The sequence below is a fragment of the Chironomus tepperi genome, unplaced genomic scaffold (assembly GCF_022539635.2).
Source record: "Chironomus tepperi strain 1889 unplaced genomic scaffold, CSIRO-AGI_Ctep_v1 contig_398, whole genome shotgun sequence".
NCBI lineage: Eukaryota > Metazoa > Arthropoda > Insecta > Diptera > Chironomidae > Chironomus > Chironomus tepperi.
Genome location: NW_027226520.1, coordinates 449,957 through 474,749, shown reverse-complemented (window position 1 = coordinate 474,749; position 24,793 = coordinate 449,957). Strand labels below are relative to the sequence as shown.

General features: G+C 29.8%; 6 protein-coding genes across 9 annotated transcripts; 5 read left to right on the top strand and 1 right to left on the bottom strand.

The window, feature by feature from the left end:
- Positions 1-23: 23 nt before the first annotated feature.
- Positions 24-5,191, bottom strand: Rab35 (RAS oncogene family member Rab35). Its single transcript, XM_070648465.1, has 5 exons — positions 4,681-5,191; positions 1,743-1,879; positions 1,628-1,665; positions 1,432-1,556; positions 24-1,373 (listed from the first exon to the last, which is right to left on the bottom strand). Exons 1-5 carry the CDS (start codon positions 4,730-4,732, stop codon positions 1,114-1,116), a joined length of 612 nt encoding a protein of 203 aa, XP_070504566.1. The 5' UTR covers positions 4,733-5,191; the 3' UTR covers positions 24-1,113.
- A 58-nt stretch (positions 5,192-5,249) lies between these two features.
- LOC139096718 (PHD finger protein 12) lies at positions 5,250-8,087 on the top strand. The gene is made up of 3 exons (XM_070648456.1): positions 5,250-5,426; positions 5,554-7,802; positions 7,864-8,087. The coding sequence occupies exons 1-3, from the start codon at positions 5,367-5,369 to the stop codon at positions 8,024-8,026; spliced, it is 2,472 nt and encodes an 823-aa protein (XP_070504557.1). The 5' UTR covers positions 5,250-5,366; the 3' UTR covers positions 8,027-8,087.
- Positions 8,088-8,147: 60 nt separating this feature from the next.
- Positions 8,148-9,661, top strand: LOC139096721 (1-acylglycerol-3-phosphate O-acyltransferase ABHD5-like). 3 transcript variants are annotated; one of them, XM_070648463.1, is made up of 3 exons: positions 8,148-8,177; positions 8,484-8,692; positions 8,749-9,661. In XM_070648463.1, the coding sequence occupies exons 2-3, from the start codon at positions 8,530-8,532 to the stop codon at positions 9,600-9,602; spliced, it is 1,017 nt and encodes a 338-aa protein (XP_070504564.1). In that variant the 5' UTR covers positions 8,148-8,177; positions 8,484-8,529; the 3' UTR covers positions 9,603-9,661. The 3 variants fall into 3 exon arrangements, with proteins under 3 accessions (XP_070504564.1, XP_070504563.1, XP_070504565.1); XM_070648462.1 differs by having other exon boundaries at positions 8,155-8,311; XM_070648464.1 differs by having other exon boundaries at positions 8,162-8,221.
- A 144-nt stretch (positions 9,662-9,805) lies between these two features.
- Ufl1 (UFM1 specific ligase 1) lies at positions 9,806-12,458 on the top strand. The gene is made up of 3 exons (XM_070648457.1): positions 9,806-9,951; positions 10,022-11,941; positions 12,025-12,458. Exons 1-3 carry the CDS (start codon positions 9,875-9,877, stop codon positions 12,380-12,382), a joined length of 2,355 nt encoding a protein of 784 aa, XP_070504558.1. The 5' UTR covers positions 9,806-9,874; the 3' UTR covers positions 12,383-12,458.
- A 692-nt stretch (positions 12,459-13,150) lies between these two features.
- On the top strand, positions 13,151-17,523 carry kar (monocarboxylate transporter 10-like protein kar). Of its 2 annotated transcripts, XM_070648399.1 has the most exons (5): positions 13,151-13,813; positions 15,211-16,182; positions 16,242-16,421; positions 16,496-16,549; positions 17,343-17,523. In XM_070648399.1, exons 1-5 carry the CDS (start codon positions 13,516-13,518, stop codon positions 17,348-17,350), a joined length of 1,512 nt encoding a protein of 503 aa, XP_070504500.1. In that variant the 5' UTR covers positions 13,151-13,515; the 3' UTR covers positions 17,351-17,523. The 2 variants fall into 2 exon arrangements, with proteins under 2 accessions (XP_070504500.1, XP_070504499.1); XM_070648398.1 differs by lacking the exon at positions 17,343-17,523 and having other exon boundaries at positions 16,496-16,783.
- A 477-nt stretch (positions 17,524-18,000) lies between these two features.
- Positions 18,001-23,776, top strand: LOC139096689 (organic cation transporter protein). Its single transcript, XM_070648422.1, has 4 exons — positions 18,001-18,467; positions 21,058-22,082; positions 22,149-22,361; positions 22,424-23,776. Exons 1-4 carry the CDS (start codon positions 18,425-18,427, stop codon positions 22,805-22,807), a joined length of 1,665 nt encoding a protein of 554 aa, XP_070504523.1. The 5' UTR covers positions 18,001-18,424; the 3' UTR covers positions 22,808-23,776.
- The last annotated feature ends 1,017 nt before the right edge of the window (positions 23,777-24,793 follow it).

Sequence of the window (24,793 nt, the reverse complement as noted above, 5' to 3'; positions counted from 1 at the left end):
ATTAATATTGAAAGAAGGATTAGTCAATTTTTATCGGCTCTTTATTTGTAAAGTACTATTTTGTGTATCAAATTTAAATATAACTATTTTATGATTTCAATTTTCCATTTTTTGATCATTTAACGTACCTCTCTCATTCATTCTTCAATTTGTATAGTTGTAAGGAAATATGAGTACACTGATGAAAAAGAAAATTAAACGTTCTAGGATATCCTTCATTATCATATAATTTCTACACGGAAAATTCAGATTATAAAATACATTTCAGATGAGAAAGGAGATAGAAATAAAAATTTGTTTAACAACACAAAGAAAAGTTGGAAATTGTAATAAATTTGAATACTTTTGTTTGGAATATATTCAATCGAATCTTTCATTATTTTCATCGTTGATATGGAATTTGGAACTCATTTTTACAATAAAACAGTGTTGTTCAAATTATTTGCCGCGACACACTGGCTTGCCGTAGAATAAGCTCAGGTAAATAACAATTAATAATTTTAAATAAAAGCGCCAAAAACTGAAGATGTCAAAATATATTTTTAGTATTTTGGACTAAAGTGGGATTTAATTGAAATTTAATATAATCATTTTTGAGCATAATTATTGGTAAAATGTTTTAATTAAATTTTATTTAATAAATGGAGTGCGACAAAAAAATCTTCAACCAGTGTGCCGCAGTTCAAAAAAGTTTGAACAATACTGCAAAAGAGTGATATACGGTAGCAATAAAATTCGTTTAGTTTACTTTTTAAAAACTCCTAATATGATTATTTTAAAGCATCATGATTACTTAAGTTTATTTACACAAACATATAGAATTGCGCATCAATTATGAAAAAATGAAGTCGTGATAAAATATGATTGGGACGTAAAAATATATAATTGTTAATTTTATAGATCTTATGTAGATGGAAGGAAAAAAAGTACTAGTCCAATACATATTGAATAATATAGTCATTTGAATATTGACATTTCAAATTTTCTAATCACCATCAATCATTCTTTTTCATGCGATTAATGTTTTTGAAATAAATTTAAATGTTCATTCTTTCACATATAAAAATGTACAAAATGATTTCGACGAAATTCTTAGTTTTTTTATATAGTTTACTAGCAACATTTTTTCTTTTTCTTTTGATCTCTCGAATTATTGACTTTGATTCGTCCCTCACTTTCCTGCTCAATCTGTTGACGTTGAGTTTGTTTTTTATGGCGTAGTACTTTCTCAGTTATCGCTAAGAACATTTCTTCTACATTCAGATTATCTTTGGCGGATGTTTCAAACAGTTGTATTCCCATTTGGTTAGCGAATCGTTGGGCATCTTCTGTCAGTACTACTTTCCTCTGTGGATCGTCATTTTTGTTTCCGACTAAAAAAATCATTTCAAAATTAAAATTTAAATAAAAAAATGACAGTTTAGCACATACCAAGTACTTTATTTACAACTTCACAATTTGAGTCAATTTCTTGTAACCACCGCTTCACATTTGCAAATGATTCTCCATTTGTTACGTCATATACAACAATGACACCATGAGTGCCACGGTAATATCTAAAGAAAGAAGAGAAAAAAACCTTGAAAAATCGCTTGAATAATTATTAGTCAGTCTCATCACGACTTACGTATTTGTTATTGTTCTGAAACGTTCCTGTCCAGCAGTCTGTACATAATGCGAAAATGATGAATGAAAAGAAATTTAAAGACATAATTAACAATAAAAGACAAATATCGACTTACGTCCCAAATTTGCAATTTTACACGTTCACCGCCAATGACAACTGTCCGTATTTTGAAATCTACACCAATTGTTGTTATATAGCTCCCGCTAAATGTGTTGTCTGAGAAGCGTATTAAAAGTGATGACTTTCCAACACCTAGAAGAAAAAAAAAATACAATTTTCAGAAAAAAACTCGAAGAGAGACAAAAAATTATATTTCGTATAGACAAAAAGCAAACAAAATTATGAGACCGATTATAAATTATATATAATATAGACACCTAGAGTCTGTCGTTCATTCAACCCTCTCTCTCTCTCTCACACACTCTCTGGTAAATATTTTATTGTTTGTTTTTATTTCTCATTCGATTAGCAATTCCTGATTCATATTTTGTCGTATCAGTATTTGACATATTTTTTATTTTATTAAGATATTGCTCTTATTAGATATTGATGGTCATCAATTTTGAATTGCTACATTTTCATTTTCATCTGCCTAAAATTTTTCATTAAATCAAAATCTATTTTTAAGGTTATTTACTTAATTATGTGTATATTAAATAATAGAGGCACTCATATATACATAATTTTTATTTATAATGCACAGCCATCATGCAAATGAAATTTTAATTGAAAATACATATTCCCAATATGAAACTATCCACTTAATAGTCTTTTCTTCGATGGCCTCTATAAATAGATATAAATTGTTTATGTTTGTATTAAGGTCTCTATTTCAAAAACAATCTTTAAATTTTTGCTACAATTATTAAATTTTTATTTAAATATGTTTTAAAAACATATGCTCATGTTTTTTCTGTCAAAATTCCATTCTATGTAAGATTCGAAATTCGCGAAAGATTTATAAATACTCTGGCGTGACACAACGTTAACAAATATTATGCATTCCTTCTTCATAATACAATTATTAAATAAAATTACGACATCGATAATGTGTAAGTGGAATCAAATTCCACTACAAATGTAATAAAGATATTTTATTTAATAATATTATTTGAACCGGCGAAAATATGATCCATGCAGATACTATTGAATCGTTTACACATGATGACGTTTTCGGTTAGCTATGAGCCATAAATATTTTTGGTCAATTATGTAGTCGTTAGGTGAAAATTGGATTTATTTTACATATATTTTATCACGATTTTATTATTAATACAAGTTACGAACAATTAGAAAACATTATATTAAATAAGAAATATCACTAAAACATAAAATTTCTGATTAGATAGCAATAATTTAGAGAAAAATAATTTTTGCATCAGTTTTCTGAAACTATGTTTAGCTGTGTTTGTTAATTTATAGAAAATGTACGAGATGATAAGATGAAACTTAAATTCGAGAGAAAAAAAAATATTTCCAGCTGCTTAATGACTAATAGCACTGAAGAAGATTGAGAGAACATTTGATTACGTAAAAATTATATTATGACCAAAACATGCGGCCACAACCACTCTTGATATACATGGAAAATACAAATGTAAAAAGACAAGTAGAAATATGATGGTAGCAGAAAATAAACAACATATATGTACCGTATCATTTTTAGCGCATTTTTGAAATTTTTTTCAAAAAGGTAGCTTAATAAATCACTTTGTTCGGCTGTTCGGCTGACGATAAAAACTTTTATCTAGACATCGTAGAGAGTTCGGAATGGTTTTAAAAGATCAGTTCCATAAAGTTATTGCGGCGCCGGGCATTTAAAAGTTTCAAATCAACGCATAAATGCTATAATTAACAATTTTTCATTTTCATATACAACAACAACAAAAACAACAACACGTTTTTTCATTGTTTTACAGTGTTGTTCAATGTTTTTCGATGTTTTTACAGTGTTTACTTAACAATGTCTGAATTTTTTTGACCGTTATGAGGTTTGAATTATGAAAAACCGTTAAATGATGAAGTTCTTAAATTTGTGGAAGTTGTATATGGATCTTACTGGATCTTGGTTTTTAGGTCTGAAAGTGACCTGAATGCTACTGGATCTTGTTTTTGAAGTCTGGAAGTGACTTATTAATCAATTACTGATCGCTGGGACAAAAATGCGCTTAAGTCCCTCGATCAATAACACGAGGACTTTTGTAATTTTTTTAGATAATTATCTCACAAAATATGATTTTGATCATGGGAGAGAGAGAATCAAAGGCCATGCAATCATCAAAGACTAGTTTTAGTGCCATACACTTTTGTTTGTATTATACATCTTTTTTATATTATTTTCTTTCCTCCTATGACACTCACAACTACTCTTTAAATTAAGTTTGTAATAAATAATGGAAATTATATTATGAAAAATATTTTTTTCCACTCATAACTTATTTAGGAATATTATAGTTTAAATTTAATAGAGTATTGATAAGGATAAATGTGTGCATCATATGTTTTTGCATTAATTTTGCGAAACTAGAAAAAAAATACTGATTTAAAGAGCTTTGCACTAACGAGAACGACTATGACACAAAGGAAGTGAACGGAATGGTAGGAAAGAAAAAGAATGAAAAGAGATTATTCTTAACGAATCATGGAATAGCAAAACGGCACATTAAGAAATTTATTTATGAGTCATACTCCTCTTTCCTTTGTGTTTGCACACGTACTATTGGCCTTAAATTTCTACGTAAAACAAGAAAATTGCAAAAAGTGGATTTTATCTTTGACGTTTGATAAAAATAAAAGGAATAATCATGCTATGTGAATTATTTAATTTTCGTTTAGACTCGTTACACTAATAATAATAATGTCATGATAGTCATTTTAAGCCACTTTCAGAATGTGTTCAGTAAATTAGATTGAATTTATAATAAAAATAATGAGAATGGCAATTTTTTGAAGTCTGATGTGTACAAAAAAATTGAAGTAAGCAAAACTCACGCCTCGCCCACATTAATAATTTTTACAATAAAAATTGATAAAAAGATAGGAAAATCACTTGCCTGAATCGCCTATAATTAATAACTTGAAGAGATGATCGTAATCTCTTGCCATTCTAATTGAATTTTTTTAAATGTATCTATCTATATGTATTCTGCTTAACTTATTCACTTTAATTAATGGTAATCGTCTAGTAATTTTTAATGGTCAAGCAATATTTTTTTCTGATTCTTATATAAATTTCTTTTTTCACTTTATTGATTAATTTTTTTGCATTCACTAGTTAAACTAATATATTTATGCAATATTATGGAATTAATAGAACACAAATGCACTTTATTTGATAGCAATTACTAAATTTCATGGTATTTTAAGTGATTTACAGAAATATCTTGAATAATTTTCTTTTCAAGTTAATTTTTCGTCATTTCATAGTTGATTTTCCATGTTCTTTAGAGTATTCAAATTTCATTATTGTTTGCACATACTTTTAAACTATTTATACATCTTTAATAGGCTTTATTCCTTAAAATAATTAAAAAATATTGCGCTAAAAATTCACACAAAAAACTTGTCCTATACGATGGTATGAAACTATGAAAACTGAGACTTACCACAAAAATATTGCTGTCAGTTGATTCTCCCCTGAAAATTTAATGGTGAAAACTTGGAATACTCACCACGAAAACAAAAATTTTTCTTTGCTTTATTTTAAAGAATTAAATTTGCTTAAAAGTAGTGAAATAAAATGTCTAGACAAAAAGTTCAATATGGAACAGGCAGTGACTATAGCGAAGGATTGATGGGTGTAAGTATTTGTAGAAATGCATCAGAATTTATAGCATTTAATTGATTTGTTTTTTTTGTCATCCATTAAGGCTTTTGTATTTTCCATTAAAAAAATAATAAACCCATTATACAATTTTAAATTTCAGGAAATTCAAAGACTTATAGCACCGCCAAGTGAAGAATATAAAAAGAAACCAGTAAATCCTTTCAAACGTGCAGGAAGAAGTAATCACGATACTTGCGACAGTTGTTCTGAAGCTGGAAATTTAATATGTTGTGACTATTGTGCTGCAAGCTTTCATTTAAGTTGTCATGATCCTCCTCTTGTAGAAGAAGACATCTGTAAAAGAGATTTATGGCTTTGTCATACATGTACAATGAAAGAAAAATATGCTAAACAAGATGAAGAAAAACAAAAAGAAAAGGAAAAACTTGATGCAGAAAGGGATACGAAAATTTGTGATGAAAGTACGGTACAAATAGCAGATGATCGGGCAGTTATTGAAGGAGAAATGCAAATAGAATGTGAAATTAAAACAGAGGAAGTAATAAATGAAGAGAAAGAAAAATCTCCAGAGCAAGATGACAATGAATTATCACCATTTGACGAATTAATAAGAGTTGCAAGTTTATTAAATCCTCGTCAATTTGAATTGCCTGTTGAAATGACACAACAGTTTCCATTTCCAGGGTCCGAACGAGCAGATCATATGAAAAATGGAAGACGTGTAAAAACAAAGCGATTAGTTGAATTAGACAGCAATGGATGTGTTCCACTTCCAGCAAAATTATGTTTTACATGCAACAAGTCTTGTAAAAAAGCTCCACTTATTTCTTGCGACTATTGTTCTCTATATTTTCATCAAGACTGTTTGGATCCTCCTATGTGTGCACTTCCTAGTGGCAGATGGATGTGTCCAGCTCATCCTCAACAGTTTATTGATTGGAATCTAGTTGAAACACTATCTGCTAGTGAGAGAATGAAACTATGGGACAGATATGCAAAAGATCCTGTTGATCATGAAGTCATAAAACTTCAATTTTTTCGTAAAGTTCATATGAAGAATCCACCTTTTCGAATCAAATTAAAACCAAAACGTGTAGACGAGATTGAAATTCCAGAAATTGTCAAATATCAATATGAAAATCCACCAGATCTTTTACCATCAATGCGTCAAGTTATGCGTATTGAGAATTTAAAGAAACGTGGAACTGCTCCAGTTGATTTTCAAAAATCTCAACTTACAGAAATAGATGAACAGTTGGATGCAATGGAAACAGCCCGTAAAAAGCTGAAAACGATTTTCAGTGATCAAGAAGACATTCATAAAATATTGGAAAGTTCCGAAAGCGAGGAAGAACAAGATGTTGAACAATCTCCTTCAAAAAGTCCACCTCCAAAAAAAAGTCGAAAAAGTAAAAGTGATGTGAAAGAAACTGGGGAAGGAAAAGAAGAAGGAATTAATTTAAGCATTACAGAGGTAATACAAACGTCTGGCAATTTAAAGGATACGCAAAATAAACAAGATCCAGTCATTGAAATTAAAATCGAATCTGATGAAAATATCGACAATACAAAGGACACAAAAAAGGAATCACTTTTAACTCCACTTGAATTACAAGCAATAAATGAACAGTTATGTAATTTGGATATGGACACGATAAAATTATTAGCATTCCAAAGATTGCAGCAGATTGTGAATGAAAATCCAAATAACATACAAAAGTTCCAAAGCGACAAAGCTATAGCATCTCAAAGCATTGCAGAGATAGCAAAATGGGATGCACATCGTTTCCCTATTCCAGTTCCAAATGATGAAATAAAGAAAGAAATCGATACTGATAATAATCCTGTTACGATACGAATGCGTGATCGACCTTTCCATATAAGAAGCGATGAAGAAAAATCTTCGTCTTTGGCATTATCTCTCGAATATCCAATAAATCGCTCTAAAGTTAAGTCGCGTGCTGTTTTAACTTTCGCAAATGATTATCTTTCTGGACGAAAATGGTTTACAATTAAGCCAAATTTAAATCAATCAATTTTTATGAAGTATCGATCTTTTGAAATTGGAATTGGAGCTAATAATAATTTAGATCTCTCACGATTTGGTACCTGTGCATATACTTCTCCAAAACATGCAGTTATATTTTTCGATGAAATTACAAAACAATATGAACTTCTTAATTATTCTGAATTTGGAACTGACGTTAATGGACAGATCTTTTCGTGCGATTTTACAGAACATCCTACTGATATTTCAGATTCCCATTCAAGTCCATTAAAAGAAAAAAGAGTAGCGATACAGTCAAAGATAAAGAACATGATTGATGCAAAGAAAAAGATTAGAGAAGGAATTGATAAATCAGGTCATGAAACTGACAATGATATGATGTAAGTTATCTTTTTTATCATTTATTGACACTATCAAATTCAACTTTGAATGGTTTTACAGAATGGCAGCAGAAGACTCACCGTATTGTCAATGTAAAGGAAGATATCCGATGATTCAAGCATGGGAAGGCACAGCTTTGTTACAGCACGGATACCTATTAAAATTTGGATGTCTATCTTTTGTTTTTTCTATAGTTGAAGATAAGGTTGAGATTGAACCTTAATCTTTCTCAAAATTTCTATAATTATTCAGAAATAAAGAACTAAATTTAAGTACCTAATTAATTTTAACGCTCAATAAACTTTTAAACGATCTTTATTTACCAACACAGTTTCATTCTATTTGAAAACATCAAACTACAACAAACCACATAGGTAGTCGCAAAAAGATTTATAAAGAGTTTAACTGATTTTATTAAGTAATTAGGACTGTGATTTATTTAATTTAACCAAATTCTATTTCAAATGGCTGAAGATCAAAAGATTCAAACATATTCTGTATCTAATAGGTGAAAAACACTTCCGAATAAAATTAATTGACCTTCAAAAGAAATTATAATCAGGCTAATATTGAATGTCATTCAGCGTCTTAGTAGCTTAATTCAACTTTATATTTGTTCGATTTCAATCAAAACTTTAATTTTTATCTACATTCATTAATTTAAGCATTTGAATTTACAGTTGGTGGCCAAGTGATTTACTTCGTTGGTCTGCTTTTAATTGCGAGATGCTGAGGCAAGCAGAGAAGGCAATTATGAAATTCATAAAGCGTCCCTATCGAGGATTCTTTGTAGACATAGGAAGTGTTGTTGGTGAAAGTGATAAAATATGGACAGTAGCTTTAAATGAATCAAGTGACAAAACTCCTTTAGTTTTACTTCATGGACTTGGTAAAATAAATTATTTAATACTTATTGACTAGTTCATGTTTTAAAAAAAATTGTAGGTGCTGGAACTGGATTATGGGTAATGAATTATGATACGGTTTCACAAAATCGTCCTGTATATGCCATTGACTTGCTTGGTTTTGGAAGAAGCTCTCGTCCAACTTTTGATAAAGACCCTCAAATCATAGAAACGCAGTTCGTTAAATCAATAGAAGAGTGGAGGAAAGAAGTTAATATTAATAAAATGATTCTTGCTGGCCATTCTTTTGGCGGATTTTTAGCTTCAGCATATGCACTAAAATACCCAAATAGAATTCAACATTTAATACTAGCCGACTCTTGGGGTTTTCCTGAAAAACCAGCAGATGTTAATCAAAAATATAATGTCCCGCTTTGGGTAAAAGGAATAGCATATTTGGTTCAGCCGTTAAATCCACTTTGGGCTGTTAGAGCTGCTGGACCTTTTGGACACTGGGTTGTTGAGAAGACTAGACCAGATATTATGAAAAAATTCAATTCAGTTGTCAAAGATGAAAAAGCTATTTCTCAATATATTTATCAATGTAATGCCCAAACTCCTTCCGGTGAATCCGCCTTCCATTCTTTAATGAGTGGATTCGGATGGGCAAAACATCCAATGATTAATAGAATTCACGAGATGGATGAAAATATTCCAATAACTCTAATTTACGGATCTAGAAGCTGGGTTGATAATGCTTCTGGCGATATTATTAAAAAAACTAGACCAAATAGTTATGTTAAGAGTCATATTATCAATCAAGCTGGACATCATGTATATGCCGATAGACCTGAAGAATTCAATTCAATTATTGTTGAAACATGCGATTTAAGTGACAAAGAGAATACAAATAATGATCAAGAGATTGAAAATGTTGTAAAATTGGAAGAATAATATTTACTTGCTTAGATATAAATAGCAAAAATTATTTAAATACACTTATAAACAATCGACTTAATGTACCTTTAATTATATATTTTTTTATTTTTAAGAATAAATAAATGAGGCCTTCAAACATAAAAAAGTTTATTGAACTATATTTTAATTTCAATATTTAACGTTTGCTATATTTTTAAAATTAGAAAGTTAAAGCGTTGACTTTCGACCATCAAAGAGCAAAACAAAATTAAAAAATTTTAAAAATTAAAATATAAATCAGCAAAGAAATGAATGCAGATTGGGATGAAATTAAGCGCCTGGCAGCAGATTTTCAAAAGGCTCAGTTGTCATCAACTCTAGCTCGGTAATTAAAGAAAAATTGTGAAATTAATTTTGTGCTTTCGTGTCATATTTATGAGGTAAATTTTTTTTAGATTGTCTGAGAGAAATTGTGTTGAAGTCGTAAGCTTACTTCTGGAGAAAGGACTGATAGATCTAGTGTTTACAACTGATGGAAAAGAATATTTAACACACGATCAGTTAAGAAAAGAAATAGAAGAAGAACTTTTTGTTAATGGACGTATTAATTTGGTTGAGATCACTAAAACATTAAATGTTGATCTTCAGAAGATTCAGCCAATCGCAGAAATAATAGCCCAAGAAGACTCTCAAGTAACACTTATTTTGGGTCAACTTATATCATCTGAATACATCATTAGAGTAGCTTCGGAAATTAACGAGAGATTAAGTCAGAATGGAGAAATTAATATATCGGAACTTACTGGTGCTTATGACTTGCCTAGTGACTTTCTGCTTAATGAAGTCGTCCAAAAAAATTTGGGAAAAGTTATTTTTGGAAAACAGGACTCAAATAATCCAAGATTATTGTACACTCCAGCGTTTATTACTCGTTGCAAAGCCAAAATTCGTGGTGCATTAAATGGAATTACAAAACCCACACCTGTTTCAGCTATAATTTCACAGATTGGAATGCCTGAAAGGATTTTCTTCTCGCTTACAAATGATATAAGTTCAACTGGAACTATGACATCGAGATCAGCTGCTGGAGTTTATGTACCTCATATTTATACAAAAACTCAAATTGAATGGGTAAAAAGCTTCTTCAAACAGAATGGATATTTAGAATACGATTCTGTGGCTGCTTTAGGAGTTGGTGATGCTAAACAATTTATTCTGAAACAATTGGCTGGAGAAAAATTGACTTTCCTCGATAGATGTGTAGTTGGCCAGCGAATGATTGATCAAGTTGAATCGACTCTAGAAGAATCTATTGCAACAAGTAGCTTTTTAGATGTTTCAACAATATTACCGAGTGCAATAGCTGGTGAAGAAGATGTTGAGAAATTAATAAAAATCGTTTTAACTCCAAGCAAGCAAAGACTTACACAAGTTTTTAATAATTTAGTTTTGACTACAAAATATATTGATAACTTATTAAAGCCTGTTTATGAAATTGGTGATGTGAATGCAAAAACATCTGTCGATTCTGGATCATATCAAAAATATATAGCAGATAAAACAATAAAGCACAAAGATGGTGAAATTGATGAACAAATCAGCAAAGCGGATAAACGTGATGAGCGTAGAAAGAAAGCCGCTTCAGGAAAGGCAGGTGGAGGCGCTCAAGGTCGTGAAACAAAAACAAAGTCGACGAAAAAACATCAACGTGGAAACAAGAACAAAGATTTTGATGATTCAGAATCTGAGGAAGAGGTTCAAAATGCCACGAATAATAAAAAGAAAGCATCAAAAGATGCGCAATTAACACTCGTAAGCGTTGGTGATATTAAAAAGGTTATCAAAATGACATTAGAAAATGATGGATTAGAGGAATTAGTCACCGAGATTGCCAATTATTATCAAATGCAGATTAATAAGTATGCGATGAATAAGGCTCAAGAAATGTATGAGGTGTCATTGCAAAACAACATGCAAAATCGTAAGCAAACTCACAGCACTTTGCAGGATAAATTAAATAACTACATTAATGACATAAGATTATATGAAAAGGGCTTAAAAATGTTTACATCTGTAGATGTGCAGTCACAACTAAGTAAATACTTACTCAAAAGTCTTGGAAGTGAATTTTGCAACGAAATAACTTACTATGTTGCTTTAGAAAGTGATTTGAATTTTGCCAGTTCAATTAATCCTCAGCTAACAAATGAACAAAAAAATCGAATTATAGCCGAGTGCGAAAGTATATTTAAGCAACCTTTGACTACTTTACATAAGTCACTCAATGAGAATATTGAAGAATTCTTAACTGCTGCTGAAAATATGCTCGGCATATGCAGCATGATTCTAAAAAAAATCGATAAAAAGAAGGACAAGTAAGTTAATAGATTTTAATTGATTATCAGTTTTTTACATTTGTGAGTGCTTCTTTATTGATTTTTTTTCCTTTTGTATATAGGCAAATTATATTAATGCATAAACAAGGCTTATTGGATCAATTATACAAGTGCAATGAACCTTCTTTAGTGCTTCATTTAGCATGTTTGATCATTTTCACCATTGGAACTGGTTGCATGATACACGCGTCTGGAAAATTCGTATCGACAATTCTTGATTTTCTAGCAAATGGTCTTTTATCGGATGAAGATCATTTGTTACTAAGGAAATTCCACGATTTAGTTTTGCAACATTTCAAAGCTGATAACGATGAAGTAAGAGCTGAAATCATCACGAAATTAGATGAAGTTATCCCTAAAGCAAAGGATATGGCTGCCAATTATAAAAAGATTGGGAAAAATAATGACAAAGAGGAATAATCACGCTGTTCTATTTTTTTTTTTTTTTTTGAGAATTGAATAAAATTCATTGAGAGAGAATAATTAAGCACAGAAAGTATAATTGATTCCTTACTATCTGTCGATAAGAAATCACATTATATTTATATGCACAGTTTATTTAATATTCCACATTCCAGCACAAATTAATTCAACTCACATATGACATTTTCCAGCTATCATATTCCTATAAACAAGTAAAGTAAATATAACAGATATTTATCAACATGATAAAAATATTCAATCAACAGTTAATTTGTTGATCATTAATTGATCAACGAGTTAATTAATCATAGATTAATGAGAAAAAAGAATTTTCAAAATATCCGCAAGCACAATAGATCTAATGCATTCTAAAGCACTTAAATTAACAAGTCGTTTGATCTAAAGGCGAATAATTCAATATTAAACGTAAACAAGATATTTGCATAATTTTCTATATTATGCAGCATGTGTAGAACGAGTTCCAATCAAGTTTTGCATATTACTTTAACATTTTTTTGACAAATGTTTATCATTCGATTATCTTATCACTTCCTTTTCTTTGATAAATCAGTTTAGATAGCATGTATATATGGCCTCTCTTTTTGTGTCCATATGTTTTACAAAATATAGAAATAAGACACGCATGATAGAGGAAAAAAATATGAGAATATCGAGTATTAAGTTTTAGCCGGCAGAAGTGAGAAATATTATTTTTAGAGAAGGAAACGCGGAGAATGAAAAACACTTTTTTTTTCAATTCAGTTCTCGACAATCGATGAGTACGAGCGGTTTACAATTAATTGAGTCAAAGGAAAATTTTGTATATAGTTTATGTGACAAGGCATTGAAATCATTCAACAAATATCGAATAAATATTAAATTATTAGGAAACTAGAAAATAATTTAATCAAAGTTAGATTACGAAAATTGGCATGAAATTTGTTGGTTATAAAGTTTTTAATAGAAAATGATTGTAGATGTGTGAAATTTGTTGATTTCAATTAAATTCAAAAAACTTATTACAAAGAATTTATGCTGCCTACAAATATTTAAATGAATGAACTTTTTGAGTAATTTGATACCATTAGTGCTTAATAAATAAATAGAAGGTGTTAATTAGTGATCAGAAAATGACGTTTGAAAACAATTCGGAATTGCTTTTAAACCACAAAGATAATAACAATGTAAACAATCATGTGGTCATTGTGCCTACTAATGCTGATAAAGAAGTGAATAATATATTAAAAACTGAGGCTATTGATGTTCATGAGCCTCCTGACGGCGGTATAAGAGGTTATTCAGTCATGATCTGTGCTTTTATGTGCAATGGCATCCTTTTTGGAATTATAAATACATACAGTGTAATATATTTAAGTCTACAAAGGCAGTTAAAAGAAAGTGGCGATGAGCTTGCATCAAGTAAAGCATGTAAGGACAGTATATGTTTGCTAATCATAAAACAAAGAATGTTTAAAGCAAATTTTGACTTAATTGATAGGAAAAAAATCATTTCCTCATTATAATTCGAATGGGACAAAAAACATACACACACAATTTGAAAGGTTGTAATGCTCTTAATTCACTTGACTTGACAACAATGTCATGTACATTTTCTTTCCTTTGTCCTGTGGCGATCTTCAAGATTTGACGCATTGTGTATATTTTAATTTTTCTCAGTAACAAAACGCTAGTGTTATTGGATTATATGCATCAACATTTGTCGTTAATATGATTGACATAATATTTGTAGATGATCAATGTAGATTAATTGATTCTATTTTCTAGAAAATATATTGCTAAGACATATTAAGGAAGTGTATCGTTATTACTGTTTTGTTGCTTAATGTCGCATAGACATAAGTTTATAAGAAATTTGATATCCGGAATCGATTCTATTCACGCGACAAGGCTTCCCTTATAACATCGTTTCTAACCGCCCATAAAGTAATGAAGAAAGTACAAAAAATAAACACATTTCTGCTTACGTTACTATTATTAAAGTCAATATCTTATCAGCTTGTATGACAATTTGACACATTTTTTTGTTTGAGCTGTGCATTTCCGACACTCAATCAGCAATTAAAAGGGAGACCTTCACTATTACGAACATTAATTTTAAGGTGGATTTTATGTATATAATTTTCGCGTATAAATTTCAAAGTCAGTCAACTTGATCGTGAATTTTCAGTGAAAATTTTTTTGAAGCATCACGACGACCTACTTTTTTGAGCTTCTCATTTCTTGCAATTTTCGTCATTTATTGCTTCATCTCATTCTCTTCTATTAATAAGAAAAATCACATTTTGAGTATTTTCACTCAATATCTATTTGCGGTCTCTTTTTTGCTTCTTCTTCTTCTTTTCTTCTTTTATACTTCATTATCACATAATACTGATGTTACATTAATAATCCGTCTGATGATCGCAGACTCATTAGGAACATTCTTATCAAAAAAAAAAATAAATTATTTTTAAGCAAACAGCTAAAGTGTGAGAATCGTTTGAAAAACGTGATCACGTCGGATGATAAGGAAAGGTGAAAGTACATTAAGTCGCATTAAATCTAATTTTGGAATACAAAATTATCCATATATGCATTTTTCTTCCAAAATTATAATTCTTTGACGCAATATGCATATTATTTATATTAATTCATCGAATGTTCTATTTTTAGTAATCATTTTTTTTTATTATTTGGAGGACGTTAAATAATATTTAAGTAATCAGAGCATTTAATGAGTTTAGTGACTGTTATGAAGTATTTTTTTGATTAGCGTTTTTTTCTAATTAATTAAATTTCTTTATTTTTTTTTATTTTATTTAAAGCGCTTGTTGGATCATTGACGATTGGAGCCACCTTCTTTTTTTCGCCAGTTTCTGGAATTCTTGTCGATAAATTGGGATTGCGGACAACAACATTTCTTGGTGGAATATTGACTACGGCTGGAATGTACATTTCTTCATTGCATATAAATACTCCCTTTGAACCAGAAAAAGTTTCCATTTTATACGTCAGCTATGGATTAATGTTCGGCACTGGAGCAGCACTCGCGTATACCCCAACATTAGCTATACTTGGACATTATTTTAAGAAAAAAATGGGAATAGTAAATGGATTTGTTACAGCTGGATCTTCAGTTTTTACATTCCTTATGCCAACATTTTTAACTGAGATTGAAGAACGATATGGACTGAAAAATTGTTTAAGAACAATGATGGTCATGTCGAGTTTTATAATTTTATTCTCAATTATTTATAAACCTCTCCAACCACCGCCACCAAAGAAACCTGAAAAAGTAAATAGATCACGGTGCTACAATGTAACAAGATCTATAATCAATTTTGATAATTGGAAGCGAAAGAAGTATGTCGTATGGGCTATTTCGATTCCTGTCGCGCTTTTTGGATATTTCGTACCTTACGTTCATATTGGAAAATTTATTGAGGAAAAATTTCCAGAAAATAACAAAAACTTGCCATTAATGTGCATTGGAATTGCAAGCGGAATTGGACGTTTAGTCTTTGGATACATCTCTGATTTACCGCGTGTCGATCGAATTTTATTACAGCAAATCTCATTTTATTTTATTGGTCTCATGACAATTTTTGTTCCACTAACATCAAACTACAACCTGTTACTCTTAGCAGTTTTAGCATTAGGAATCTTTGATGGATGTTTCATAAGCTTATTAGGACCAATAGCATATGATTTCTGTGGTGGACATGGTGCTGCTCAAGCCATTGGTTTCTTACTGGGACTTTGCTCCTTTGGTTTAACAATTGGACCTCCACTTGCAGGTATTGTTTTATTTTTTGTCCTAATTTTTTTGTGATACTAATTGATCTGATCTTTGCAGGAGAAATTTATGACAGTACTCAATCATACACACTGCCATTTATATTAGCTGGAATTCCACCCATTTTGGGTGCTACATTAATGTTCCTTATTAGATGTGTAAAGAATGAAAGGAAACCAACTAAAGAATCTAATGAAGCACAGCCACTTCAACCAATGCCTCAAATTGCATGGTCAAAGGGTATGTAATTAAAATTAAAAAGACTCAATTTATTAAATAAATTAAAACAATATTGTTTTATCAATCATTTTCAGAAAAAGTAATTCAAAAATCTAATGATGAACGTCGAGCAACTCTTGCAGCGCCAGGTACTCCTCTTTTAAAATCTTATCCTATTTCCATACTAGTGCTTCAATCTAACGATGGTAAAAGGAAATATTCGTATAGCTATATGTAATTTATTTTTTTGTAGACCTAATTGATTTAATATTCTTATATGTTATTGTTTCTGATTTTGCTCCATTCAACGCTATGAAAAAATAGTGGATGCTTTATAGATGTAGCAATGTTTTTCTGCGTTTTAATTTTCTTATCATCATACAAGTTCAAAATTTACTGAATAATTATTTTTACATACTTCTGTCAATCATTATGTACGTTTCACGTACTATTATTAGTAATGTCTAAATTAAATTTTATTGGAGATTTCAATAGTTTTTGTAAAATGATAAGAAAAAAAAAATAATCTTAAAGTGTAGAAAAAAAGAGATTAATATGGCTGTGTACCTAACAATTTTATTTAATCTTACTAACAAATTTTAATGCTTTTTATATGTATTTTTTTTAAAAGTTTTATAGACAGTTTTTCTAGTTCCATTTATGTAATTATCGTTAAGTGACTAAACAATTGCTTAAAGTGATTACAGGTAGAGTTAGTAAAAAGTCATTGACAAACTTGTTGCTAATAAGCTATTAATTTTCATAAATTCTAAAAAACAAACAAATAATAATATTCAAATTATTATAATTAAGTGTAAATTCTTGTCCGCTTTATACATTTTGCGTTTAAACAGCTTCACGTTTGGCTACACTATTTGTAACACACTCGATTATACCTTGAAATTTAATTGAATTTTCCTACTTTTTTTCTTCCTTTTTCAGATGAATAATCTTAATGATTTTTATAAGAATCAAGTTAATTTTATTATAATTTTATCTCATCGATATTATATCCATACCGAAACATTTTATTAATGTCAAGAACTTTTTAAAGTTTTTTTTTATATTACCTATATTTAAATTAAATGTCAATAAATATTTTACCCCTTTAACTTCGTCAGCATGGATTGTTGTAAATTATTTCTAACTACTTTGATCATTTTCAGATATTGCACATGTGTTTCTACTATATCTAGGAGTTCGTGTACATAGTGAAACTGAAGCTCTGTTATCACAAGTAAATGTATTAACATACTTTTTCTGAATAGTATGCATACTAATGAATACACTTACGAAATGAAAAGACATTTTAATGATTTCAGAAAAATGTAATAAGCATATCAGAACAAAAAATGATTACTCGGCATTAGTAAATAGACGCTTGTCAACATAACCCTTAAAGTATTTTAACTTAACATTCTTACTGATAAAACAGATAAACAAAACTGGAGAGAAATAAACACTTCCATTTCTCGAAAAAATACTATTTTACTCAATTCTCTTTCGATCGTTCGCTTTTTTATTGAAAGAAGAAACTCTGTTATGTGCTTTAGGAACGACTACTTCCATTCATAACTTAGAGTTCGGTTGTTGATCGCTCTTTTTTAGCTATTCACTCAGTTAGCAAAAAAAGTAAAAATTTGTTGGCAGAGAAATCTGAGAACCACATTTATTTGAGTTGTGCGGATCGATCAGAATAGACGTTGTGTGAAGGTGTAAAATTTGTATGCTTTTTAAGAAGAAAAGCAGAGAAAAATTTGTGAGGAAAACAGGCGGCTGCAAAGTTCTTTTATTTTTTGTTAGTAAATTGAAACGTGAATGAAATTAGAAATATACATACGGAGGAATAACTACCTAAGTGGAAAAAAATGTGCAACGTGTATAGTGACATGTATTAATTAGAACGGTCAAAAAGTTCAATCAGTGAATCAAAACATTTTTTTTTTGTTTTAATTAAAAGGAATATTTATTTAAGTTAATGAACAGATTTAGTTGAGAAAAGTCTAAGAAATTTCGAAATAATCATGGCTATTGATCACGCATTAGAAGAGCTAATGTCAACATTAGGTAAATATACTTAGTTTGAAAATAAAGTCTAACATCCAAGTCGTAATTCCGATTTTTTTTTGCTGGTCGTTTCTGAAGCATTAAATTACAAAATAAATTTCTTCCCGTTAAAGCGTTTTCTTCATAAATTGTTGCATTAAAATCGATTAAATGTGGTGCTAACCAGTAGTAACTTACTATATACAGTAAATCACTGCAATAAGCATTTTTCAATCGATTCGATAATTATTTTGGTCTGTCGAATTTTCAATCATTCATTGAACTGACATTACTCAATTCAATGTTAGGTTCGTTGTCATAAATAAATTATTTTAAGTTTCTTAAAGGTCAATTCAATTCAGTAAGGCATGAAAAAGTAAATGATTTGCTAAATCTCTTTTTATATCAAACTTTCCATTTTCTGCAGCTGTATGTTGATCATTATGAGGCACAATCATTTCTTACTTCTTCATTTACCGGTTGAATTAAAGAAATTTTGACTTAGCATGAAGGAAATTGAAGAAAGATAAATTTCAATGGAAGAAATAACTTGAAACGTACAAGGCAAGAACGAAAACAATTTTTGGCACATGATTTAAATCTTTCCACTTTGTGGCTTTCATTCTTTCACTAATGGATATATGTGTATGTTATTATTTTTATTTACTTTTACAAATGAATGTTACATTTCATGATGGATAAAGAGAAAGTAATGGAGTGGGAAGAACATTTGGTTCAGTTATATATTTTTGGGTGCACGTGTCTGTAGATTTACTTAATGATCTCTTTGCAGTTCATCATCAAAACATTATTTTTTGTTATTCGAAAACAAAGAGATTACTGTCAACAGACTTTATATATGTAGTAGTTTAACAACTTTAAATATGATAAAAAAATATTGCATCCAAAAAAGATCCAAACAAATAATATACTTAGTAACTGCGGTAATATAAATGCCAATATTTCATTTGGGCATGAATCATAAATTATTGTGTGAAAATGAGTGTTAAGACAATGGAATTCATCAACAATAAGGCTCATCTGCTCAATAGACTTACTTCCATTTTTCTCAAAATTTACATACTGTTTTAATCACAATCAATCTTGTGATCATAGTACGTCCGAGACATAAATAACCAAGAAAATATTTTCTATGTACTAATAGAAGTATGAGTTAGAAAATTCTCACAACTCATTATCATATCGATGCATGTACGCAATTTACGAATTTTAAGTGACTAATTATAGAAACGCGTACTTGAAAAATATAGAAATACGATTTCTATACGATCGGAAATCTATTATTAAACCATAAAAAATCCATTTTCTCAAGTGCCAAATCGTGATTTATGCTGATAAAGACAAACACAGTGGCACTAATCTACAATCAGTAAACTTATTTAAGTAGTTGATTTTATTTTATTTTATTTTATATATTCAATAAATTACACAATGAAGCTTTGACGCCGGTAGTTATTCTATGGTAATTGGCGCTAAGCAATAAAAATGCAAATTTATTTTGCCATTTCTTAACATATATACAGCTTAATTGACAAATGATGAGTTAGTTCTTCATTTGACTCCTTATAATTGGCTTTTACAGTTTTCGTAATCATAAACTTTATCTCTAAGTTGCCCTTGACCTTACCCAATGCTTCTTTTCTTTTCACAAACAACTGTTCCGTTTTATTACTCTGTTTACTAATATGAATCGCATCTTAATTGGCAGAGCATGCTTGATGTCAACAGAAGATTTAATTTGAGAACATGTTTGTCTACAATTTAATTGTCACAATTTAGTCCATTTTTGTAAGCTCGTGACTCTTGTCCTATGTTTAAATTTAAGATATGACAGATTCTTGATCAGAATTCTTGATAAGCTATTGACTCCTCTAACTATATTAGAAGTAATGTTTTGGTGTCTACATATCGACAAACTAATTTTGACAATTATTAAATTTTCAATCACCATTTCCAATTTAATTAAAATAAATTTATGGACTTTCGAAAATTTAAATAAATGAGAATTTATGGAACATCATTCATACATTATTAATATATAAATGTGCGAATTAGTTAAGTTAATACAAGACAATAATTTAAAAACGTCTTTTCAATAAATAATACATTGATGAATAATACACTCTATATAAAATGGGTGCACAAAGATTAACGTTTATCGTTTAAGTCAATTGAACCAAGAATCGAAAAAAAATTTAGAAGCAGCATCAATTGTGATTTTAATTTAGTTCTTTCAATTGATTTTTTTAATTTGAAATGCTAATTGATTGGAAATTTACAATGTAAAAGGTTTTCATAGATTTATGAATTGCGACTTAAGAAAGAGTAGACAATAGATATGCATATATACTTTACTCTAATTGTTATAAAACATCGTTCATTGAACGGTCTACGTCCGATAAATTCAATTAATTTATTTGTGCATATTTTTTGCGCATATTCTTATGGCTTGATTATACGTATTACTCTAAGTAAAGTAAGGCAAACGTTATAAACATTTCTGTCAACACGTAAATGAGTAAATATTTGCTTTCTAAGATAAGTACATATTTCAAAAGTGATAATAAATTATCAATATTCTCATTTGCAGGGGACTTTGGGAGATATCAAGGATTTCAATTTTTTCTACACATACTATCAGCAGTAACAGCTGGTCTTCACATGCTGTCTCTTGTCACAATAGCAGCAGTTCCGGAACATCGTTGCTTCATTGATGGTGTTGATACAAATGAAACAATTGCATCATGGAATTCTACAGATATACTTTCGAGGATACCATTAAAAGAAAATGGGGATTTAGATTCATGCCACATGTATACTGAAGGAACAAATGAAACAATTAAATGCACACAATTTGTGTATGACACAACGTACTATCAAGACACGAGAACTATTCAATGGAATATGGTGTGTGATAATCTATACTTAGGGGCTTTAGCACAAACAATTTACATGCTTGGTGTATTTACTGGTGCTGTAACATTAGGTTCGTTAGCTGATAAGATTGGGAGAAAGAAAGTTTTCTGTTGGTCAGCAACTTTGCAACTTATTATCGGCGTTGGTGTAGCATTTGTACCAGAATACTATTCATTCCTTGTTGTCCGGTATTTGTATGGAATTTTTGGATCAGCCGGAAGTTATATAACTGGGTTTGTTTTAACGATGGAACTTGTTGGACCTTCAAAACGCACACCTTGTGGAGTAGCATTTCAAGCAGCCTTTGCCTTTGGAATAATGCTTGTGGCAGGATGGGCTGCATTGATTAAAGATCGTCAACTTTTACAAGTAATCTATGGCTTGCATGCATTAATTCTTATTGCACATTGGTGGATTATGGATGAATCACCACGATGGCTGTGGACACAGGGAAGACATGCAGAAGCTATTGATATTGTAGCAAAAGCATCTCGAATTAATAAGAATAGAATTGGAATTGACAAACAGTATTACCTTTCATATACAAAAGCACCAAGAAATGGAAATGTTGTAGAAACTCAAAAGTCTTTTGGTATATCTGATCTTTTTAAGACGCCTAATTTGAGAATGAAGACGTTAAATGTTTGTATGTGCTGGTTTGCAAATTCAATCGGATATTATGGATTATCACTAAGTTCTGTAAGAACACACACGTAGAATTTTTTTAATGACTGATTGTTAATTTTTGACTTTCTTTTAATTTAGGGTAAACTTGGTGGAAATCCTTTCTTTAACTTATTTATCATGAGTCTCGTTGAAATTCCAAGCTATTTGGCTGTTATTTTGCTTTTGGATAGACTAGGAAGAAGATCAATTACATCATCATTTATGGTCGTTGGAGGAACCGCATGTATTTTAGCTGTTTTTATGGCACAAAAATCAACTGAATCAACTACGACTGTGTTTATTGGAAAATTGGTATTAATTACATATTAATTAAATTTCAATCCATTGATTATTAATCATCTTACATCTTTTAGTTTATTGCTGGGTCATTTGCTGTAATTTATAACTACTCAACAGAATTATTTCCAACAGTTGTAAGATCATCATTAATGGGTCTTGGCAGCATGATGGCGAGATTGTCGGGAGCTTTAACTCCTTTAATTATTTTATTTGATTCACTCAATCCAAAAATACCTGCAATCATTTTTGGTGCAGTTTCTGTTGTATCTGGATTATGGGTACTTCTTCTACCTGAGACAAACGGACAGCCAATGCCTGAAAGCTTAGAAGATGGAGAAAACTTTGGAAAGGGAGATACATGCTTTACAACATGCTTAGGAAGAAAACCAGATAGAGATGAATATTCAGTGCCGCCAGAACAAGATATGGTACAAGAAATGAGGGACATCAATCGATAATTGACTTACATCATTTAAGATTGCAAATTTTTCCTATCTTATTCCTTAAATACTGTCGTTAGTGAATGAAATGGAAATTTTTTGCAAAAAATTGACAATTTTCACTAACAGTATGATGTAAGATGTTTGGCATTAGGTTTTCCTCAAATCCAAGCATTTTAGTTTCATATTAGATTTAATTTATAAATTAAAGAGAAAGATAGTTGTGTTATGCTCATTTTATGAGTCATCTACTTAAACTAACATTGCACAGTAAGGATGTATGTCTTTATACATCTAATAACAGTGTAGATTAAGCATTCAAAGCAGCATCCATTTGAATTTATATTGTTCAAAATTTTACAACTTTTTCCAACAATTTTTAATTAGATTTTATAATATCAGCACACCCTCTACTTATTACGCACACACAGAATGTGATTATGCAAAAAAAAAAAAAAACATTTTTATTATCCAGTTTATGCTCGAATTGTTAATAACTGAAACAATTTTCTGTTGTTCTAAACTCATTGTTTGTCAATAATTTTTTCCATTTTAATAGTTTTACGGCTTTTCATGTCTGATGAAAAATCAACATCCATTAAATTTACTTAGACATTTAAATTTTAGAATTTTAAATCTTCTACTGCCTTTAATTTTAATGATTCTTTACATTCTATATTCTTATATCCCCACATAAAGGCTAGAGTGAATTATTTTTAAATCAAAAACATTTTTGAAAGGGCAATGGAAAAGTAGACGATGCCAGAATAATTTAAGATTTTAAAAATGCGACTTCATAAAAAATGCAGTAGCTCAGACTTTTTTTCTCTTCTGATTATGGATTTTTTTTAATTTACGCTCAAAAATTTTTATTTCCTTTTTTTCGGTAGGATACTTAAAAGATTTGCATGTAAACGCTTTTAAGTCAATGAAATGACAGACACCAACAAAGAAAATTAATAAAAGAATTCCTTTTTTTAGCATTTATTTTTTCTCATTTTCGCCTCTTCAGTTAATCCTTAAACAACATAATCTCGCAATCATTTTTTTCTCAAGTTTCTTTTCAGAATCTTACGATTGTTGAATATTCATTTACAGCTATTGTTCTCGGAACGACATCATAATGCACTTTCCTGTTTTTTCATTCACGCGAGTTCAAGGGAAATTTTCTAGAATGAATACAACTGGTGATTAATCTTAGGGATTATTGGCGTATGATGGTGACGGAGAAATTTTTTCTTCTGGCATTTGATGTTCTTTTCAAAGCAGTCTTATCTGATGGAATTCTTATTATATTTAATAATCTCCAAAAGTAATTTTTTTTTGACCATTTGCATTCATGTGACTTTTCTGGCAATTTTCAATATGTCCATTGAGACTTTAAAAAAAAGAAAGTTTTTACAGAGAAATTCAATTTTGGTTGGAAATGAAATCATGAGCATGAAATTTCAAATTTAAGCATAACATTGCGATACCAATGCAAAGAGTTGGTGAAAAAACACGAGAATACTCTTTTCTTTTATCTATGATGAACATCCATGAACACAAAAAGAAAGAAATTTTAACATTTTAATAATAAAATTTCAATGTTGAAACGAAGTGAAGGTATATAAAAGAAAACGAAGGAAAAAGTTTATGAAAGTTCAGGGAGTTATAAAGTTGAAGGAAAAAGGTGTAAAATTTAATTTTCATTCATTAGCTCTTTTATTAGTTCTCTCAGATGGATACTTCTCATATTACATTTTAAATGAATTTTCTTTATTTTTTTTTCTTTTTCGTGTAGTATCAGCTGAAAAATTCTCGTGGATTTTGAAGAAAAAACAAAATCCTTTGTTGCATGTTGCATAAAAATTGTACTTCTGCATCTCAACGATGAATATATCCTTGATGAATAATTTTGTTTTTACAAGGAAAATAAATTTTCCTCAGCTTAAGTAAACTTTCTCTCGATTTCCACAACCACCCAACTTCTTATTCTTTGGCTACAAGCACTTCTGTGAACAT

Bases quoted from the DNA above. Each gene is read 5' to 3' on its own strand.
- kar (XM_070648398.1), top strand. From the start codon at position 13,516: ATGACGTTTGAAAACAATTCGGAATTGCTTTTAAACCACAAAGATAAT. The intron at 13,814-15,210 runs GTAAGGACAGTA...TTTTATTTAAAG, and splicing joins GCTTGCATCAAGTAAAGCAT to CGCTTGTTGGATCATTGACG. The intron at 16,183-16,241 runs GTATTGTTTTAT...TGATCTTTGCAG, and splicing joins AATTGGACCTCCACTTGCAG to GAGAAATTTATGACAGTACT.
- LOC139096718 (XM_070648456.1), top strand. From the start codon at position 5,367: ATGTCTAGACAAAAAGTTCAATATGGAACAGGCAGTGACTATAGCGAA. The intron at 5,427-5,553 runs GTAAGTATTTGT...TTTAAATTTCAG, and splicing joins ATAGCGAAGGATTGATGGGT to GAAATTCAAAGACTTATAGC. The intron at 7,803-7,863 runs GTAAGTTATCTT...ATGGTTTTACAG, and splicing joins GAAACTGACAATGATATGAT to AATGGCAGCAGAAGACTCAC.
- LOC139096721 (XM_070648462.1), top strand. From the start codon at position 8,268: ATGGCTGAAGATCAAAAGATTCAAACATATTCTGTATCTAATAG. The intron at 8,312-8,483 runs GTGAAAAACACT...TTGAATTTACAG, and splicing joins ACATATTCTGTATCTAATAG to TTGGTGGCCAAGTGATTTAC. The intron at 8,693-8,748 runs GTAAAATAAATT...AAAAAATTGTAG, and splicing joins AGTTTTACTTCATGGACTTG to GTGCTGGAACTGGATTATGG.
- Ufl1 (XM_070648457.1), top strand. From the start codon at position 9,875: ATGAATGCAGATTGGGATGAAATTAAGCGCCTGGCAGCAGATTTTCAA. The intron at 9,952-10,021 runs GTAATTAAAGAA...AATTTTTTTTAG, and splicing joins TTGTCATCAACTCTAGCTCG to ATTGTCTGAGAGAAATTGTG. The intron at 11,942-12,024 runs GTAAGTTAATAG...TTTTGTATATAG, and splicing joins ATCGATAAAAAGAAGGACAA to GCAAATTATATTAATGCATA.
- LOC139096689 (XM_070648422.1), top strand. From the start codon at position 18,425: ATGGCTATTGATCACGCATTAGAAGAGCTAATGTCAACATTAG. The intron at 18,468-21,057 runs GTAAATATACTT...TCTCATTTGCAG, and splicing joins AGAGCTAATGTCAACATTAG to GGGACTTTGGGAGATATCAA. The intron at 22,362-22,423 runs GTATTAATTACA...TACATCTTTTAG, and splicing joins CTGTGTTTATTGGAAAATTG to TTTATTGCTGGGTCATTTGC.
- Rab35 (XM_070648465.1), bottom strand. From the start codon at position 4,732: ATGGCAAGAGATTACGATCATCTCTTCAAGTTATTAATTATAGGCGAT. The intron at 1,666-1,742 runs GTAAGTCGATAT...CATTATGTACAG, and splicing joins TAAAATTGCAAATTTGGGAC to ACTGCTGGACAGGAACGTTT. The intron at 1,374-1,431 runs GTATGTGCTAAA...TGATTTTTTTAG, and splicing joins AGTTGTAAATAAAGTACTTG to TCGGAAACAAAAATGACGAT.